We start from the raw sequence: 21,271 nt of genomic DNA on the forward strand, positions 1-21,271 counted from the left end.
TAAAAATATTTAATTTTTAATAATATTATTATCTTACGTAAGTTTTATAGCTTTCAGTAACATATACTATATATACTATATAGCCGCCACTCAGTTAAAATATAGAAATCAAAATCTAATTTAAGTTATTCTCTACATTTAGTTATATAACCCCAAAACGTTTCACTTTCATATCATCAATATAGCATTAATATGTATAATTAATTAAAAATAATCACATCACGGCATTAACTACAATCATATTTCATTTCTAATAGTAATAATGTCATCAAACCACCTCAAGTTTTGTATTTTTTAATGTGCAATAGACAGCTGTACCCAGAAAATTACACACCACAAAATCGAACCTGTAAATTATTTTTAGTAAGTTAAGTTTGTAAAACCAATTTAATTTGAGCTCTAAATACGTCAGCATTGTTGCAGATCATGGCCTTCGTGTAATATTGTTTACAGTAGTGTGTGTTTTGTTTCATTCTGAAATGCAACACGGCCGACTTGATGCTGGCTTCGCTTCTCCTGAATGCAATTAGCTAGTTCTCAAAACTGACGACAGATGGATTTTGGAAAATTACGTAGGAAAATTGACATTTCACTGAAAACTACTATTTTTCTGAAAAACTTTGGGTTCCAGCTTCAAAATGAGGGGCCATTTATTAAAATCCGTCCAGCCGTTTTCCCGTAATTTCCATTACCTGTTCAAATTATATATATAGATTTAGACTGGGAGTTACCTTGGGTTCCGTAGAAGTCTTGATCTTCTTGGGCGGAGGCGGGGAGGTGGACCTGCTCTCCTCCACCGGCCCGGCGGCCGTCGTCGCGGCCACCACGACCTTGGGCGCCTCCGGCTTGGTGGTCGCGGAGGCGGCAGCGGCCGGCGCCGTAGCCGCGACGGAGGGCGGGCCCGGCGCGTTGGGGGCGGGTGGTCCCGGGCCCGACGACACGGGGAACACCACGCGCTGCTGCTGGGGCGGCGGGGGCGGCGCCGCCTGCGAGGGAGCCGGCGGCGACTGCGGAGGCGGTGGCGGCGGCACAGTCTGAGTCACCGACGGGGCCACCGCGGGCCGCACCACGCCGTTCACGTCCGGGGTCGACGGCGACGCTGCGGGGGACGCCGACGGCTTCGCCACCGCCTTGTCGTGCTTGTCCCTCGCCTTGTCCCTGCGGTGCCCGCTCGAGCCCCGCTTGCTCCCGCTATTGCTACCCCCGCCGTTGCTACCACTACCGCCACTACCACTACCACTGCCGGCACTGCCACTCGCACTGCCACTGCCTGCTCCGGCGCCGTTGGCGCCGCCGCTGTTGTTGCCGGCTCCGGCGCCGCTGCCGCCGCCGAGCCCGCCCGCGCCCACGCCCTGGGGCGGCGGATGCTTGCCCTTGGCGTCGCCCGCGCCGGCCTCCCCGCCGTTCTGCTCGCCGGGCTTCACTATCTCGTGCTTGGCCTCGGACGTCTTGGTGCCCGGCTTCGTCCGCTTGATCTTCATTTTGAGTCCTTTGTCCACGGTGGCAGAGTGCTCCACTGCCATCTTCCCGGTCTTGCTGCCGGTGCCACTCGTTGCCGAAGACATTCCCGAGTTGTTGTTGGCGGTGGTGCCCCCGGCCCCCACCCCCCCGCTCTTCTCGTTCGTCTTCTCTATATCAGCATCTAAGTCTATGATCAGATCGCCTATCCCAATGTCCCACTCATTATCGTCGTACTCGAAGTTGGAGGCTGCTGCCGGTTCCGCCTTCGCCGCCGCCGCCGTCCTGGGGTCTGCCACCTTCGCTCGGTGGCCGCCGTCCAGCGGGCTGTCTCTCATTGGGGCAGCCATCCGCAGAGCCGGGTCCGGGGCGAGCCGTGGTGTGAGGGTTGACCAGGCCCGCACGGCCCGCCGCCCACCAACATCTTAGCCCCTGCACAGAAACACACGAGCTGACGTCAGACTATTTGCTGCTGTTAGAATATGAGAGCATGTGGCTGCCATACCTGTGATCGGAACACTCACATATACGGGAAAAATATTTCAGAACCATATAACCTTGCATTTAATTTAAAATAAAAATTGAATTTTAGTTGGCAAATACGATGTAACTTGACTCAAATACAACGTTATGTGACTTTCCATCTCAAAAATTGTTTTTAGACTTTAATGTTCTTAAAATAAAACAAATTTATTATATTGTATTAATAAGATTCATACATAAAAATCGAAATAATCTTGAATTGTATTCTCGTACTTATGAAACAAAAGGTATGGATTCTTTAAGATTGCTTGAACCAAAATGCAACACTGCTACAGTATTTAATCATAGTAGTAATTTAGGCGCAAGAATATAATATAACAAATTTATATTTAAATATCCTAATCTTGTCAATTCTAATAGTTCTAGTATTAGGCTATATTTAAAAAGTTATGTATGGATTTTATAAATAATTTAAAATTGTAAATTTAAATTTATACATTCTTATTGTGTAGTAGACATAAGGCAAATTGTATTATCGTATACTTCTAAATTTCAGTTCAGGAATCCGCCCCTGAGCACGAGTTCAGAGGTGAGCTAAAGTTTATTCTGTTTATATTATATTTTATGTTACAATTATTAGCAAAATAAATAAATAAAATGAAATAAATGTAAAAGAAAAGGTGCTTTTACATTTGTTATTCACTATGAAAGCGGATAAATATAAAGTGTAATACCAAAGGTATGTAGTCTGTTCTTTATAACAGGCTGGCATCACTTGACCTTGAGTTTATCCTGTTAAACGAAGTGGTAGCATGGCTTCTGCATCCTCAGTGCATGTGGTTGAACATAAGAGAGGAACAACTCCTTTGTCAGACAGTGATTGTCCTTATACGAAAGCTTAAAATAATTTAATTAATTACAAAGTAGCAGTTTCCTAAGCAAACGAATGCATACTGTACTCCAACCACGAGAAAGTCTCCAGGGAATGAGACGGAGAGGGGTGATGCTGTGAATGAATGTTGATGTCATAAGATGTCACAAGGTCACACACGTGGGTACTCGTATCTCTATTGGCTAACTCTCAAAGTACAAACGATAACACTGATATACACATTTTTATACTACCCTAGTTACAAAATTAGATCGCGGTTAATTTCCTGGTCCTTTAATCCCTCCATACAGGAAATAACATATGCAGGAGAGCGCATGATTTTTAAACTGACGTTATAACTCTAATATTATCTATCTACTTCGCTCCAATAGATGACGCAATAGTAAGCACATTCCTTTCACGGTTTATCTCCTGGTTGGAGAACAGTAGTGGTGACGTTATGCCTACTTCGACGAGTAACGTGAAATGTTTAACATGGAACAGAATGCACAACAATGAGTGTAATCACATACAAGAGACGTTGGACGTACAAACATGTATATAAAAAAAAAGGTAATCTTGTCTGACAAAAAATGTTTACGCGGGAACGCCATTTGCTTTTGCTAGTGATGTCTGTGTCTCAAAATTCAATTTCATTATCTTCGGCGATCCCTTCGTACTCCGCTTACATATCTTCAAGTGCGTAGAGCTCTTTCCTCAGTTATACTGCATAACTTTAGTGCCATTACGAAAGTTTCATGCTAATGTACACTAACTAGGTTAAGTTAGTTTAGGCTTCTGTCGGTACTGATCTGTAATAAGGTAATGTAATGGCGGTTGTACAAACGAAGGGTCGACCTGGTTGGCAAGTTGGTATAGCGCTGGCCTTCTATGCCCAAGGTTGCGGGTTCGATCCCGGCCAGGTCGATGGCATTTAAGTGTGCTTAAATGTGACAGGCTCATGTCAGTATATTTACTGGCATGTAAAAGAACTCCTGCGGGACAAAATTCCGGCACATCCGGCGACGCTGATATAACCACTGCAGTTGCGAGCGTCGTTAAATAAAACATAACATTTTTTTTTTAACACAAACGAAGGTACATTAAGAAAACTGTTTTTTTTTTTTTTTTTTTCATTGTTACTATTGTTCTCTTTCACTATTTTTGAGTGCTTATTCCATTATTTCCGACGATATAAAAATACTGAATCCTGGGTAACTCAACTAGTCTTTAAACACGGTCTGAAACCGCTCAACAATTTCACGTCACGTCGTCACAAGACGGACGTATTCTTTGATAAGGTTAACACAATGCGTTGTGGTAACACCAGCTAGCTAATGGTACTAGCGGTTCTGCCGTGTTTTCGGGAAACGGATATGGCAGGCCTGTGCAAGCCTACCCAATATCGATTTCAGGCTAATTATTACCTTAACATCAATACACGTTATCAGATTACATCACGCAGTGTATTATGAAGTCCCACAGCAACGTAAAAGTAAATGAGCACAGCATTTTAAAGCCTGACCATGTTCTCCAATCTCTAATAACCGAGATTGCATGTATTTATACAAGAATTGCACCATGCTGATATCGCTCGTACGTTTGTTAAGAGACGATGAAAAGTTTTAGTTTCGTATATTTTCATACTTACAGTCACGATCAGTATGTATATTATTTAATAACTTTCATGAATATAAAGAAGTCACGAAGGTGAAAGATAGCAATTTTTCATATATTTACGGGTTATCAAGTTACCAACGATATTATTGTTCATGAAATATTAGGTCGATTCAAAAGACATAAAAAAATTTTGTGGAACGGAAATTCGAGTTCGGTTGCTATGGAAATGCTTGCGTCATATCCGATAAAGAGTGTGAACAAATCCATTCTCATATACAACGAGTGTAATTAATTATATATATATATTTTTTTTTCAATTTTAATTTTATTTTTGTCTGTATTGGAATGCCCTCCTGAGCACGAGTCTTACTCATTCACGAGTGGGCTAGTTTACATTAGGTCTATATCGCATTAACTTCTATTCACTTGGAACTTACTAGCAATAAAAAAATATATAAGTAGGTTATTTTACGATGCTGTACCAACATCTTAGGTTATTTAGCGTCTGAATGAGATGAAGGTGATAATGCCGGTGAAATGAGTTAGGGGTCCAGCACCGAAAGTTACCCAGCATTTGCTCAAATTGGGTAACTTGCCCCGACCGGGAATCGAAACCGGGCCACCTGGCTTCGCGGCCAGACGTGCTAACCGTTACTCCACAGGTGTGGACCATATATGGTGGAAGTGAAATAACCTTGCAGATTGAAAGGGACGATAGGGTACACTTAGTAGAACATTAGTAGAACCTAAATGTCACACATCTGCTGGTCTAAAGCATAGCATAAATTTTGGCCCTCGGTTGTACAATGCTTTAACTAAATTACACCCAGAATTTCTAACATGTAACCCACTAACATATAACAAGAAAATTAGAAACGTGTTAATATCTTCAATTTGATTAAATAAATTTATAGCCTATGTGTATGAATTAATCAACCTATATTATATTTGTATTCTATAATTTTGAAATACAGTATATATTTGTCCTACTTTTTACGTGCGATATTATTCTTCTCTAGTGTTAATATTATATTATATAATTCCATTGCCGCTGTTATAATTACAGCGGCAATTATTTTACTTATTATTATTATTTTTTTTTATTTTAATATTATATCTGAACTGCAACCGAGCAGCTCATTCGGTCTCAAATTTTGTTAATACTACTGTATCTTCTTTTTATATTGCTTGTATTATTTTATTTCTATTTCTCTTGTTTGTTTTGTAATTATATTCTTCTTTATTATGTAGGCCTATATTTAAATTTAAATTTAAATTTAAACTTAAATGAATAGAAAACCTATATTACGTTTTGTGATTAGATGCACGGTTAATTAGAAAATTAAATCTGAAGTTGAACAGTCCGGCAACATCGTCGCCAACACATTCTACTCATAATACAGATGTAAGAGGTCAACGAGCTCGGTGTGTCTAGGTAGATGAGCTGCTCTCTGCCATTTGCTCAGATTGTGCAATGCCTTGAAATTAGAAATTTTTAAAATAATTAAATTTACACGAAAACCGTGCACGCTATTGAAATACGCCAGAGAGATAAATTATTCTCTATTACATTTCCTATTGATATGGATAAAAATAACGATCCTACTCGCAATATTTACCGAATAAGAGATCGTTAAACATTGGGGGGGGGCTTTTTTTTCTGAAAAAAAAAAAAAAACAAAAACAAAACAAAAGACTATGAACTTTTCACCAACATGATATTATAGTTTTTGTTACATACAACATGAGCTATTCGCTCTGTATATCTTCAAGGCTATTTCACTTCCACCCTATAACAACAGAGTTCCAAAAGTAACGCATGATTGCAATTAAAATCGAAATACGGGGTTTTGGGCAAAATGCTCAAACACATCAATCCCTATATTTAGAAAGGAATACTTTTATATAAACAAAATATTTTTACGACTACTGTGTGAATTATGACGTTATTGAGAACAATTTTAAATGGCACACAACAGATTGATCAGCCTAATGCACTTTCAAGGCAACAACTTGTATCAATTTGACTTCGCTGCCATCTAGCGACTGCAAAAAAAGACACGTTATAACCCTGATGGTATTGCATGGAGTAATAGCTTGCAACTGTAGTTCCATCTAACGATCGTTACCAAAAAATTCATTTTCAATAGTGGTTTTCTTTTATATGTTGCTATTTCATGATGTGGGAACGGTCAGTGTTATGTGATCGGGGTGGTACGTATACTTTTTAATATCATCTGAAAGAGCATTTTTAATACAATATTTCATTTGACCATCTCTGTGGTGAAGGGGTCGCATGCTGATCTCTTACGCAGACGGCCCGGATTAGATTCCCGGTCGGTTGAAATTCCTGGTTGAGGTTTTTCAAAGTTTTCTGTCAAACGTAAGGCAAATTCCAAGAAATTCGGGCCACAACATCCCTGAATATCACCGGCTTCATTCATCACCAAAATCACATTCATAACAAATCAGTAATATATCTACAGACGCCGTCTAGTTCACAACAATAGAACCAGTCTCAACAATAGTACACAGGCCTTCGGATTTCACCGAAAAGATTAACTCGCGATATGACCAGAGATGTTAAAGCGAGTATAAAAATATTTTATGAGAGTTTTATTGATGAAATCAACATGACACAATATACTCTTAACCAGGGTTGCCAAGTCAGCGGTTTTGCAGCTAAATGTGGTGTTTTCAGAACTATGGTCAGCTACAGAATTTTACAGTCAGCGGCTAACTATTTATTTGGCGTTTTTTTTTATGATTCCGGCAGAGGGAGATGATATTTTTAAGTTTTTTTTTTTTTCTGTAAAGATATTATAATTGTTTTTATATGTACTTGCGGACAACAATAGTAGTTAACCATAAACGAGACTTTAATAAGGTATTTTTCATTGTGCGAGTATAAAATATCAACGTTTTATGTTAACTCGATTTGGTACAACCACTTCCATTTCCTGCCTCATCCATTGTCGTTGTACAAATAAGGTATGCCACATTTGTTATTGTCTAATCATGTATGCAGTGCTTTTGTAAATGAATTGATATATTTAATCATAAAGAGTAGATAATGAACTGAATTATTATTTTCATTTATGACAGGCTAACTTATATTATGATATATTACTTAATGTATCATTCCGCATTATAGTTTATGTAACACAGGCATACTTAAAACTTAAAACCAAACTCATTATTGGCAGGCACGTCTCCAGCTCAGTGTAAAATCAGATTATGAACCGACTGGTGTGATTGTGAATGTGATTGTTTCCGAAGTGTCCAGGATATTCTTGAGCTACTTCATTCAATTTTAAGAAACATGCCGCGTAAAACTCCATACGTACTAAAGTTTTAGAGATGTGTGAAAAAAAAAAAAGTGTTGAAAGATTGGGTGGAAGTAGTTGCCGGTGATATTTGGAAAGCCCGGTGTAAATGGTGTAAGGTGATAATTATTGAAATCAAAATATTCAGATTTATTTGTCCATACGATTTTGCATAAAACATCGAGTCTACAAAGTGATACACACTTACTATAATTTAGTCTACATTTTTTATAAAATTCTCCAGTTCCTAAAACTGTATAGTTTGGAAGTGATGTGTTAAAAAAAATCTGGAGTTTTTTAACTACAGTTTAGCGGATTTTTAAGCTTGTGCAGCGGTAAATGGAATTCTGAGTTGGCAACACTGCTCTTAACAGAAAATAAAAGAATATTGAGATTCTGATGAAGATAGAATTTGGTGACAATATACACAAGATGTACGCACACATTTTAACATACTCAGCCACCTATTTCTCTATCAACTATGAGTAGAATAAAAGCGAAGTTCAGAGAACATGAACATATCAGAGTTCCTGGAGCGAATGCATGCAATTATTATGTTAAGGAACCTTCGAAAATGAGACTGACTACGACAAATTCGTGGTGAATACGTACTTTCTCCAAAACTTCATTTTTGAAGACGATGACAAATCCAGGCGTGTTGTTCCATTCGAATTCACACAGCACTATGATTAGAAACCGAAGACTCACAAATGGAAAAACACTTGCAAAATGATTTAATCAGGTTATGTAAGACCAAGTCAACAATTCCCTTAAATTCATTAACTCCACACGATCGACTTGATATTTCTTGAGGGCGAAGTCCGTGCACAAAACATATTTACAGGCTGCCAACAAATTTTAGCCAAACACGCTACGCATACATGTGCTCATATAACTTATGTATACAAATACTGTATACATGATCGACGTATCTAACGATCCATTCATTCAGTGATCCATCCATTCATGTATCCACCTATCCTTGAATCTAATTATTCATCCAGCCATAAGTCCAATGATTAATTCATCCATCCATGAAACTGATAAACGAAATGAACTAGCGGGTCTTACTAATATGGTTGCATTTTCCAAAATCGTATGTCAATATACCAAGTAGTCTATCACTTCTGTTAAAAGAAAATTAAAGTATGTCCTGTTAGATAATAGAAAACTTCTCTGTCCAAAGTGCTAATGTACACTTGAGCACATTATTACAAAGTATTTCCCAACGACACAAGATAGTTTACGATACGAACTTTCACACATTATGACAAATTATGATTAGTCATGGCAAATTAAAATCGTGTTTGGAACGCTTCAAATTTATTTCACACATATATGTTTAAACATTTACAAGACACTTAACCCTTAAATTGGCAATGTATCCTTTAGATTACAACAGGTTAATAGGCTATATGCTATAGTTTTAATAGAACAATAGAAAAAAATTGGTGGGAAAATTAAAATTTCATAATGCATTGCACAACATATAAAATATAGACATTGCGATAGTTGTTTTCTTTACAGTCCGACACGGTTTAATAAACTAGTGTGAGAAATTAAGTTTTGCCAATTCAATTAATTAATTTATTCATAACATTTACAAGGAAGTGTTTGCATAAAAATCAGGATAAAATCAAATACCATTACAAATAGATTCTCCAAAACGTTAGCTAAATGTTAACCTTAATTTATATATAAATTAATGAGTATATATCTTGGCTTACAACTGAAAAAAAAATTGTCGAATGAAACATTTATAGACGAAGTCAGATTGTTCAACATAACTGTGCACAGAAAGTCCATGAATATTGATAATATATCATTAATTGTTTTTTTTTTGATAATTTAATAATATTTATTACATTACTCTACATGCTTCTGCACTCAAAAGTCAGAGTTATTACATTCACTGCTCAGACATTATCAGTAAATAATGAAGCTAATGAATTTTTCGTACTGAATACGTCGCTATTGTACAAAACGTTTTTCGTATACTGTGGGAAATGTCATATTACAATTTCTTACGCTTGTGGAGTGTCGCCTTCTTGGGTCTATGATCTTCCATGGAGTGGATTCCCTGTTTCTCCAGATATTCCTCTATCTTCAGGTTATCCGTAATTAATTAATTAATTTATTTAATTCAGAAAATGTAGTAAAACAAGATTGGCTTTGTGCAATTTAGTCTATTGGTTGAAAAACATGTGATATCCCAAATTTAACGAAATTGTCATTTATTAAATTGCAAGTTGTGTATAACTTGGACATACTGTTTAGTGTATGTACTGATTTTGAAATATATTGTTAATATTTGTAAAGTATAAAAAAGAACCTTTTTTTATCTAACGCCGCGCATATTGGCGTGTAGCCATTTCCACTTCCGTCTACATTTAGAGGTTATGACAAGAATTCTGTTCTGAGGTTGGGGCACCCATTGTTAGTTCAAATTCAGGAGGTGCATGTTGTTTCGCAATGGCCGGGGCGCTCTTTTTCCCAGTACAAGGCAGTGTTCCGCGATAATCGTCAGTCATTTGTGATGGACAACTTGAGGATGAATCTCATTGTGTACTGTAATTCCTCAGCAGTTCGCGAGACAGCATAATTTATACTGATGATTACAGCACAGTGAGTATGAAACTTTACCACATGTGCTTGGGAGTTGCCCACAGGGAGAAGTAGTCAGAATAAAACGTCACAACACCATACGTTCTATGATCACAGATGCACTTCGATCCAAAAATTTAGACGTTCACGAGGAAGTTCATTGTATTGCTGATGGTGGGAGCAATCGTAGGATCGATATCATAGCTATAAACAGGAATAGACACACAGCCGAAATAATTGATCCTACGGTCAGATTTGAAATCTCAGCCACTCAACCATCTGAAGTGAACGAAGAGAAAAAAAATCTAAACTGTTTTCGCTTTAAAAAAAATCCTAAGCACGTGGCTGTCATACCCGTGATTGGCTCACAGTCGAAACACTCACACGACGCAAGAAAATATAGTCCGTATTTGGACACTATCATCTTGTATTATTTAAAAATAAAAAGTTGAATTCTAGTTGTTAAATACAATGAAACATATAACTTCACTCATATGTAAAAGAAAAGCTACTTTTATATTTTGTTATGTGCTATCAACGCGGATGAATACAAACAGTAATACCGAGGTAGTCTGTTCTTGTAACAAGCTGGCGTCCCTTGAGCTTGTCGTTCACGTTAGCACGTGGTACTGAAGTATGGCTTCTGCATCCTCGGTGTGTGTGGTTATTAATCGTAAGAGTGGAAACCCTCTCAAAAGCGGAGAAAAACAAATAGACTTAAATGTATATAATATGTTATGTGAGTTTTAATTAGAGTAATTATAAAGTAAATATTTTCTAAACAAATGAATGCATAGTAGTGAGGTTAGGCCTACTTGACGAGTAACGGGAAATGTTTAACATGAAACAGAATGTACAACAGTAGGCGGGAACATGTACTGAGAATCTATGGCGCCAAACAGCGGCCAATGAAGCCTCACTTCAGTCACGTGCTATTGTTTATATTAGGATTTTTCTTACAGCGAAAATATTATACGAGCGCACGATTCAGTACCTATCAGCGAAATAAAACATTGAAAAAATCACAGTTACCGATCTCTTCTTCGGAGCGAGAGGCACCATTCCGAAAACCTTTGCACAGTGGAGGGAAAAATACAAGCTGAAGAGAGATCTTCAAGATGCCATCGTCACCACCATAATAAAATTTTCTGAACCGATATTTCGTCAGCATCTTTATGGTGTACATTCAATTTAAACTATACTAGGTTCTATTTTTTTTCTTATATCTTAATCACTTTTGTTTGAAACCTGTTTATATAATTTTTCATTTTAAATTTTATTGTGAGCCATTCTGTGTCGCAGGGCAAACCCAAAATATTGGGTCAGACAAATATTCGAAATCAAACTAAGTTCAGTAGCATTCTTTACTTTTTTTTGTAACACTTACCTCTCTAAAATAGGTATATTTCCATTAATCTCAAGAAATTATTTGCAGCTATGTACTTGTAGGAATTTCATTGTTAAAACAAAATTAATGGTTCAGTGAACTTGTAAAAAATTCTGTACTTAAGAACTCTTTGTCCCTTGTGGCAGGTCACGAATGGTGAGAAGATTTATAAATAATAAAACTAATTAAATTAATTATAAAGTAATTGAAACATAATTAAATATTTTTCCTTTTTTGTCGCATATTTTCCCGATTTTTAGCACATAAAAATAAATTTTTAGCACCTAAAAGTCCGAGACCTAGCCCATCCATACAATAGCCCGGGTTAAGTTCACGGTGCGGCGTGCTGTACTTGTAGAAGAGCGCGGCCGTTCGGCTATCCTATCATTCACAGAATAGAAGTGGTAAGCTCAATAGCCCTCAGGCTACAGTGCAAGCCTCCGGGTCCATCCTCCGTACAAGAGAAAGAGAAAAAAAGTTGTGATCATTACGCCAATAACGTGAGTGTGTTTGAGCATGCTCTTCAAGCGTTAGAATTTATTACGTTTCGTTAAAGTAACACAATTCCAGTTGACAACTTTCCCTTGCGAGAATCACGCTGTATTTGCAGAGCTCAAAAAAGTTAAACACTGAAAGCGTCGTGGATTTAATTGGTCGTCATACAGCCCACTATTTCCAACAGGAAATGATCCACATAACAGCCATATTTTAAAACAAGCTACAATTTCAAAATACGCTGTCACAAGAAAGAGATCGTCTATTTCATTCTGGCGATAAACCAGTCTACTCGGTAGCCATTGCAGACATGGGGAAAACGTACATCTTAAAAGATTATGACGCGTTAAAATCGAACAGTTATGTAACGCAAGCTGTAAACTCGAGAGATTTATAACGTGACGGTTGATAAAATGGGGTTATGATCTCCAACTCTGAATACCAATTTCCATATTTCATTCAGGACGTTAAAAATGCTGTAGATGTAATCGCTTCCGTATTATTTATTCCGATATAAAGCTCTTAGCGGACGAGAGAGTTCTATTCTTACAGCACAGAACGGAGATTGAGTTTAAAATAAGGATTTATCTCCCATGATGACCCGACCTCCTCGTTTCGACCCCTCTGGATCAATAATACTGTTAATACAGTCCGATGAATTGGATCTCGTACATTAACAGTTTTATTAAAACATAAAAATTTATTTCAATCTATCTCCTCTTAATCCGGTTGCAGTGTATAGTACATGACAAGTCTCAGCAACGTTATGAAATTTTAAGCTTTCATTGTGCTTATGTTTCCAAAAATGATTAGCAGTTTGTCTATGGAAAATGTGAAACAAAAATTACTTACTTCTTAGTTATCACAACTCGGTGGCGGAACCAGAATTTTCTAAAGCAGGGGGCTGGGGGGGGGGTAATTTGTTTCTATTATTGTCGCCACTCGTCATTCCTCGTCACTGTTAGAACGAATCCACTAAATAGACTATTCAAGAGGTATATGCTCATCCCTGGTGACGTAAGTTTGTATAACTTCGGTTACAGTGAACCTCTGCGGACCAGCATATTTTGTTCACTATATCCGAAGTTCACTAAAACCGAAGTTTTTTAATTTACTAAAGATTTTATTATTTTGGTCCTACAGAATATATGTAATGGTGACAATTAATATTTGGTGAGAAAAAAATTCGCTCCGGCGCCGGGGATCGAACCCGGGTCCTTGGTTCTACGTACCAAGCGCTCTGACCGCTGAGCTACGCCGAATTCAATCCACAGCACCGGATCGAACTCTCCTCCTCCAGCAGCTCAGTGGTCAGAGCGCTTGGTACGTAGAACCAAGGACCCGGGTTCGATCCCCGCCGCCGGAGCGAATTTTTCTCCCCAAATATTAATTATAACCGAAGTGTCTGTATTTATAATACTGACGTTGCTGTACATACAGTATTAATGTCACCTTGGGTCAAACCACGTTCAATATATCAGTAGTAATATTCGCTTTATCTTCCAACTTAAACACTTTACGCTTCGACATCCTGATTTTCACAGTTCGAAACTTGAATCTAATCTGGTCATGTAAGTAGTAGGCATTGACCGATTTCGCACCTCTTCCCACTAGAGGTATGCTACTGTGTACTCGGCCTTGGAATTTCCCCGGGTTCACTTTTACGAAGATGAGGGAGGAAGGGTTGAGGACCATTATACTGCAATCCTTCTTGTATTTACCATTTGGTAATCACTCTACTCCCTTTTACAAAAGAAAACACTTTTTTCTTCCTATTGTTCTAATAACCTCTTTTAAAGGGGTCAGAACTAATCCTTATTTTATTCCTCACTGCGTACACTATTCTCTTTAACATGTTTCAAACTGTCCAGGAAGCTGAACGAATCGTTTGTACTTTAAAGCACTTAAGGAGTAGAAGGTTTTGTTTTGAACATATTCTTGGAAGTTTATAGGAGAAAGGGTTTCCTAAATTACCATTTTGGCCATTTTAAAATTACATTTTCTTGGGAAAGTTCTAGTTTTAGGTTCACTATAACCGAAGCGAGGGTTCACTATAAACGGAAATATTAATGTACTTTATCATGTATGCGGGTCGGGATCAACGATTTAGGTTCACTATAGCCGAAAGTTCACTATAACTGAGTTCACTATATCCAGAGTTGACTGTATCTCATAGCTTTCCGCTGTCTCTGGTCGCCTCGAATTTTTAGGCCCTTAAAAATCAACTTTTAGACGTAAAATACACGGTGAGTCTGGAGAAAAGGTACATGTTGTGAGGGGTAATAATATTGGTCATTCTGAACAAAAACGTTAACGGTATCTGACATACAGCTGTTTCCAAATCACGGCCGTTAGTCTCATGTCCTTCATCAGCACTCACATGCGAACGCAACCAAAACGACGTTAAGTATCCTGGGTGTTGGTTCGGTAGCGGTGGAGCCATTTCTTGGCCACCGATGTCACCCGACCTTACTCTATTGGATTACTGTGTGCGGAGTTGGCTTAAGAGCGAAGTCTACAAGCGCAAAGTGGAAATAAGGGAGAAACTTCTGGCTCGCATTTTCCAGGCTTTTGCTCAAGTAAAGGAATGTCCGAATCAGCTCACATCAGCAACTGTCTATAAGAACTGCAAAGTGAATTGAAGTTGACGGTGGACTTTTTAAACATGTTCTTTAAAGAAAAGTACACAATTAAATAGAACATAAAGTAACAATTTTTTAATTTATTATCACCTCCACTTTTCCGGTTCCTCACTGTCTTCATTAGTTATCTCCGAAACCGTTATAACAGGACGTATGTTCATATAAACTCTTTTGTTCAGATTCACCAATATTATCATTCATCAAACCAGTAATCGTTTGTACAGTTCTCCAACCAGAAGATGAACCGTGAAAGGAATGTGCTTACTATTGCGTCATCTATTGCAGCGAAGTAGATAAATAATATTATCGTTATAACGTCAGTTTAAAAACCATGCGCTCTCCTGCATATGTTATTTCCTGTATGAAGAGATTAAAAGACCAGGAGATTAACAGTGATCTAATTTTGTAACTAGGGTAGTATAAATATGTGTGTATCAATGTTATTGTTTGTGCTGTGACAGCGAGCCAATAGAGATACGAGTACCCACGTGTGTGACCTTATGACATCAACATTCATTCACAGCATTACCCCAATGCGTTTCATTCCGCAAAGACTTTCTCGTGGTTGGAGCACAGTAGGTTATTTTACGACGCTTTACCAACATGAGGTTATTTAGCGTCTGAATGACATGAAGGTGATAATGCAGGTGAAATGAGTCCGGGGTACAGCACCGAAAGTTACCCAGCATATGCTCATATTGGGTTGAGGGAAAACCCCGGAAAAAACCTCAACCAGATAACTTGCCCCGACCGGAAATCGAACCCGGGCCGCCTGGTTTCGCGGCCAGACGCACTAGTCGTTACTCCACAAGTGTGGACTCAAACCATGTACCTTTCCTCCTGATTCACCCTATATGTATCATATAATTTATGCGACCAACCTTGGTTATAAGGCCTATATTACACTGTCAAATTTCTGTGTCACAGAATATGATAAAATTTTTGATCAAACATATATGATCAAATGTAAGATTTTGACTATATTACACTATGTCAAAACTTTGATCATATCTTTCATCACAGTTCTAATAATGGATCCACAACAGTTCCATGCTAGTTGTAACTGTAAATGCAGTAATGGTTATTGCTTTAATACTAAAGAAGAACTCAAAGAAAAAATGTATTTCGTCGGCTTAGAGTGTAAACCTGCTAACAACAAAAAGAAAATTTTAAAGGGGAAACAAAAAAAAACAGTATAAATTAACTCTGAAACTTTAGGACCAAACCCTAAGTACAGGTGGTGAAGTTTCAGAGTTAATTTATACTCAGTTTTTTGTTTCCCCTATAAAATTTCCTTTTGTTAGTTAGCAGGTTTACACTCTAATGGCGAAGTGCATCAACATCGGTTAAAAACGCAGTAATCATAGATTACGAAACGACGGTTAAACAGTAACCGTGGTTAAAATGTAATTTCTGTGCACCATTCATAATCACCGATTACTTAAACATAGTTAGCTGACACTTCATTTAACCAGAGCAAAGTCTATGATGGTACACTGTTTCTACAAAATGACTAAAGGAAAGCATTCATACCACAGCAAAGATAATAGTCAACATCTAAAAACGACTGCGCTCACTCCGTTCTATATCGAAGTGAACATGTCCTACATTTTCGCGTTGCATTTGTTTGCCTTTGGGCGCTGTTATATTTGCGAGTTGCATTTCTTTGTTTTTCATTGCTGTTAGGTTAAAATGGTACAAAATAGAAAATTGAATGCAAAAATGATTATATCCCAATGTGAGGTTAAGTATCGATAGACTTACTTAATAGATTTAAATATATTATATAATAAAGAAGGAATATCCATAAAGGAAAAGGATGCAGAAGATTAGTAGAAATGTGTGTACGACCCAAGATCCCATTTACACCAGGTTACTGTTCATTAACCTAAGATCCATCCATAACCTCTCTTTGTTCAGCCAGTGACAGAGAAAGAGATATTCAAGTATTCCCTCTTAAAATACAGAAAATAACAGTTACATAGAATCTTAACATAAGGAGCTGATCAACAGAAGAAATATGACTGTTTTTGAGTTATTGCAAGTGATCCATTTGTAGATTTTGATAAACAAAATCCCTCCTGAAATTTTCTGTCACCTAATTCCTCGTAAAGATTCTCTCTTTCCACTAAAGAAACTTCACGCTCACGCTCTATCCATATAATTCAAGTACTGTACAATAATAATCGTCTTCGAAGTAAAAATCTGTGGCTCTGGCCGCCATTTTGCTTTACTTGCTTCTCTAATCACTGGTTATCTCCTTTAACCGCTCGAAAATGGCCGGTTATAGATTACTGTGGTTAACCTTCTATTTAAGTCGTAACCGAGGTCGATCCACTGTAAAAATGCTTAACCAGAGGTTAGATGACAATTTTAACTGGTGGTTACACTAACCGACGTTGATGCACGTGGGCATAAGCCGACGATTTGGGTTAGAGATTGGGGTAGAGAGAAAAGATACAAAAGGAATCCATCAAACTCTACTGAGAGAACTTCAGTGTGAAGATGTGAATTCTTATATAGCCTACCTATACTAAGTATTTAATAATGGATGATGAAACATGTCATGTGTACTTAATGTCCGCCATTTTCTTTCTTCTCAGTCACAGATTTTATCAAAGGTATGATGATGACCATAACTTTTATTATAGAACTATGCCACAGCTAGATGTGATCAAAGATGCTATATTACACTGTAAAATATTTTATCATATATAATTTATCAAACTTCTGTGACACAGAAATGTGATAATAATAATAATAATAATAATAATAATAATAATAATAATAATGTTTTATTTTCGCTGGCAGAGTTAAGGCCATAAGGCCTTCTCTTCCACTCAACCAGCCTTAATCAATACAATACATAATAGTGTGATAGTGTAATGTAGGCCTAAGATCGGGTAGGAAGCGAGTCGTGACCCCTTTTTATTGACAATATCCAAAGGAACTTGATAAACCGCGAAAAGTGAAATAAAGACGACCGGCCGTCAGAATCGAAACCCGGACCTCCCGAATATACAAACAAGGCAGACGTGCTAACCATGACAAGACCGTGCTCGATTGTAATATTACTTCATTACAGTTAATGCAGAAGAAGATAAGGTACAGTGAAAGAGGATTGGATGCCAGGGGTACGGGGGGAGCACGGAGTACAGCATATGCAGCTGTAATCCGATTCATTTCACAGAACAATGGATGTGCGCACGGCTTCAGAATTATGCTGCTGTCGGCTTATACGTATATACTCCTTTACCCAGCGCTGACTGTCACTTTTTTTTTTAATTAAACGCGTGGCGTATCGAATTTCTACACCTAGTAGCGTTCAGACTGCTGTGGCGCATGAAAAATAAAACAAACTAGAAATATTATAAGAATATGATTCCTTGTTGCCAGTCTGCATCCGCTTTTGACAGAAAGAGGGATTATGAGCAATTTATTTAACTAGATTTCTGTACTAAAAACTGTACTGCAGTTTCCTATAACAGCTACAACGTGTTCTGCAAGCGACGAGCTGATGGTCTGATGTATTTAATTTTATTTTATTGCATTATTTTACGACGCTGTATCAACATCCAGGTTATTTAGCGTCTGAATGAAATGAAGGCGATAATGCTAGTGAAATGAGTCCGGGGTCCAGCACACCGAAAGTTACCCAGCATTTGCTCATATTGGGTTGAGGGAAAACCCCGGAAAAAACCTCAACCAGGTAACTTGCCCCGACCGGGATTAGAACCCGGGCCACCTGGTTTCGCGGCCAGACGCGCTGACCGTTACTCCACAGGTGTGGACGGTCTGATGTAAAGTATGTGGAATTTTATTTCCAATATAACACCGATTTTTATACCCTCCTGGGTATTATTATTATTATTATCATTATTATTATTTATTTATTTATGGCTTTTAAGAAACCCGGAGGTTCATTGCCGCCCTCATATAAGCCCGCCATCGGTCCCTATCCTAGGCAAGATTAATCCAATCCCTATCATCATAACCTACCTCCCTCAAATCCATTATATTATCCTACCATCTATGTCCTTATCTCCCAACAACAATCTATATGCATTTCTGGATTCGTCCACGTGTTACATGCCCAATTCATCCCAAACGTCTGGATTTAATGTTCCTAATTATGTCCGGTGAAGAATAAAATGCATGCAGTTCTGCGTTGTGAACTTTCTCCATTCTTCTGTAACTTCATCCCTCTTAGCCTTAAATATTTTCCTAAGCACCTTATTCTCGAACACCCTTAACCTCTATTCCTCTCTCATAGTGAGAGTCCAAGTTTCACAACCATACAGAACAACCGGTAATATAATTGCTTTGTAAATTCTAACTTTCAGATTTTTTTGAGAGCAGACTGGAAGGTATAGGCTTCTCAACCGAATAATATTTTCCATATTTATTCTGCGTTTAATTTCCTCCCGAGTATCATTTATATTTGTTACGGTTGCTCCCAGATACACTATTTGAATTTTTCCGACTCTTCAAAGGATAAACTTCCAATTTTTATATTTCCATTTCGTACAATATTCTGGTCACGACACAATCATATATTTTGTCTTTTCGGGATTTACTTCCAAACCTATCTCTTCATTTGCTTCAAGTAAAATTCCCTTGTTTTTCCTAATAGTTTGAGGATAACCTTACTTCTTTGCTGTGATAGTGCCAGAGAATCAGTCCCATTCCGAGGCTTATTTTGAGATTTCGTAACAAGCTGTTTTTTACGGTGATGGGTTGTTAGCTCTACTACTATTATTATTATTATTATTATTATTATTATTATTATTATTAAAAATTGTTACAAAATATCTTTGTAAATGGTATTGGCCATTATAACTGTTTATAGGTCTAAGAAAAACATTACGTTTCTACACCCTAGTAACAATATTACAACGTAATTTTCAATACATTCGTTCCTCAGACGGACATTAAATTTTTTCCTCGCTCGGCTTGTACTGTTCCATCTGACATAATGCGTATATGAGGGAAGAGACTACCTTGCTAGCTGCTTTGTAAATACTGTAAAATTCTGTGTGTAGTTAACTTCAGAGTAAATGTACCTCAACTTCGAAGTCTAGTAATAAGCTAACAAGCCAGTGCCAGAAAATTTAAGATTGTGTAGAACAGGCCTGCACATGGTTTGCGCTCTCCGAGCCGGCTCACAGCTCATGAGCGGAGTCAACACCTGTGGAGTAACGGTTAGCGCGTCTGGCCGCGAAACCAGGTGGCCCACGTTCGATTCCGGGTCGGGGCAAGTTACATGGTTGAGGGTTTTTCCTCAAACCAATATGAACAAATGCTGGGTAACTTTCAGTGCTGGACCCATTTCACCGACATTATCACCTTCATCTCATTCAGACGCTAAATATAACCTGAGATATTAGTAAAGCGTCGTAAAATAACCTACTAAAAAAAAAAGAAGGTGTGATCTCGTACAAAATATACACAAAAGGAAATATTATTACGAGTGTTTATGAAATAATTCCCGTTCAGTATTTGTAAAACTATCTTTGACTATTATTAATTAATAAAGACATATATATTTTACAGAAATAATAGGCATTCTATAGATATTTAAATGTACAATTTCATTCTGTTATATTTTTATTTATCAGTACATCAAAACGAGGTTTTATGCTGTTCGCAGTTGAAAGGAACAGTAGTCTATTGATCGTAATGAAACATCAGTTACAGATGTTCGATGTCTGCCTTTATTAAAGTTGATTATAGAAAACAGTTGCTCACAAATATAAATGTTGAGCCAAACATAGTAATCATTTTCACAGCCTGCCTGTGTAGTCGTGGATATTATTGCTAATGTTTAGTCTTGTAAAACTCAACCAGGCTAGTAATAGTATTCAAACGATCTTTAGCCCTTAGGTCACATTGAAGATCAATAAGTTCGAGCTGTAAATCGTTAAATGTTAAAAATTATGTTCCGGCCTTTAGTTTCCTCCATACTGTACTGTAGCAGTACGTAAGCAATGTGAAACAGTTACTGAGAATAGGCCTACACACTGCACTCCACTAGGTAACCGAGTGGTCGTTTCCCTCTCCTCTACCTAAAGCAAGTCTATGTCATTCTTACGTATCTTCCTCTCAGTTTCGGCGAGCGGAAAACACGGCTCTCCCGCTCCGAAGGAGCGCGCGCGCTCGTTGAGCCCTGTTTGTGCAGGTATGGTGTAGAAAGTGAATAAAATGCGAGCAATTAAAATTACCTCTTACTTTTGAAAAGCCCCAAAGTACTAGACAAACGTTGGGAAGAAGTTCCGGAGCACAGAGGACTTCGCTCGGACGCTACAAGTTTGACAGCAACAAAGATATGAACGTGGGTGTTATAGACGTTACTGCTTGGTATACTTTTATGTTCCGATAAGTCACC

The 21,271-nt window shown here is 37.9% G+C and overlaps 1 protein-coding gene across 5 annotated transcripts in view; it reads right to left on the reverse strand.

Annotated features, from left to right (window-relative positions):
• sbb (scribbler) overlaps positions 1-21,271 on the reverse strand; it is a 678,201-nt gene that overhangs the window by 314,371 nt on the left and 342,559 nt on the right. For 4 of the 5 annotated variants that reach the window (XM_069822330.1, XM_069822328.1, XM_069822329.1 and 1 more), the window contains one exon: positions 732-1,890. In XM_069822330.1, coding sequence (XP_069678431.1) covers positions 732-1,808 — 1,077 coding nt within the window. In that variant the 5' untranslated portion in view covers positions 1,809-1,890. Of the gene's footprint in view, positions 1-731; positions 1,891-8,370; positions 8,471-21,271 lie in introns of those variants that run through there. The other variant, XM_069822331.1, reaches the window with a different exon arrangement.

This window comes from Periplaneta americana, chromosome 3 (assembly GCF_040183065.1).
Source record: "Periplaneta americana isolate PAMFEO1 chromosome 3, P.americana_PAMFEO1_priV1, whole genome shotgun sequence".
Lineage (NCBI taxonomy): Eukaryota > Metazoa > Arthropoda > Insecta > Blattodea > Blattidae > Periplaneta > Periplaneta americana.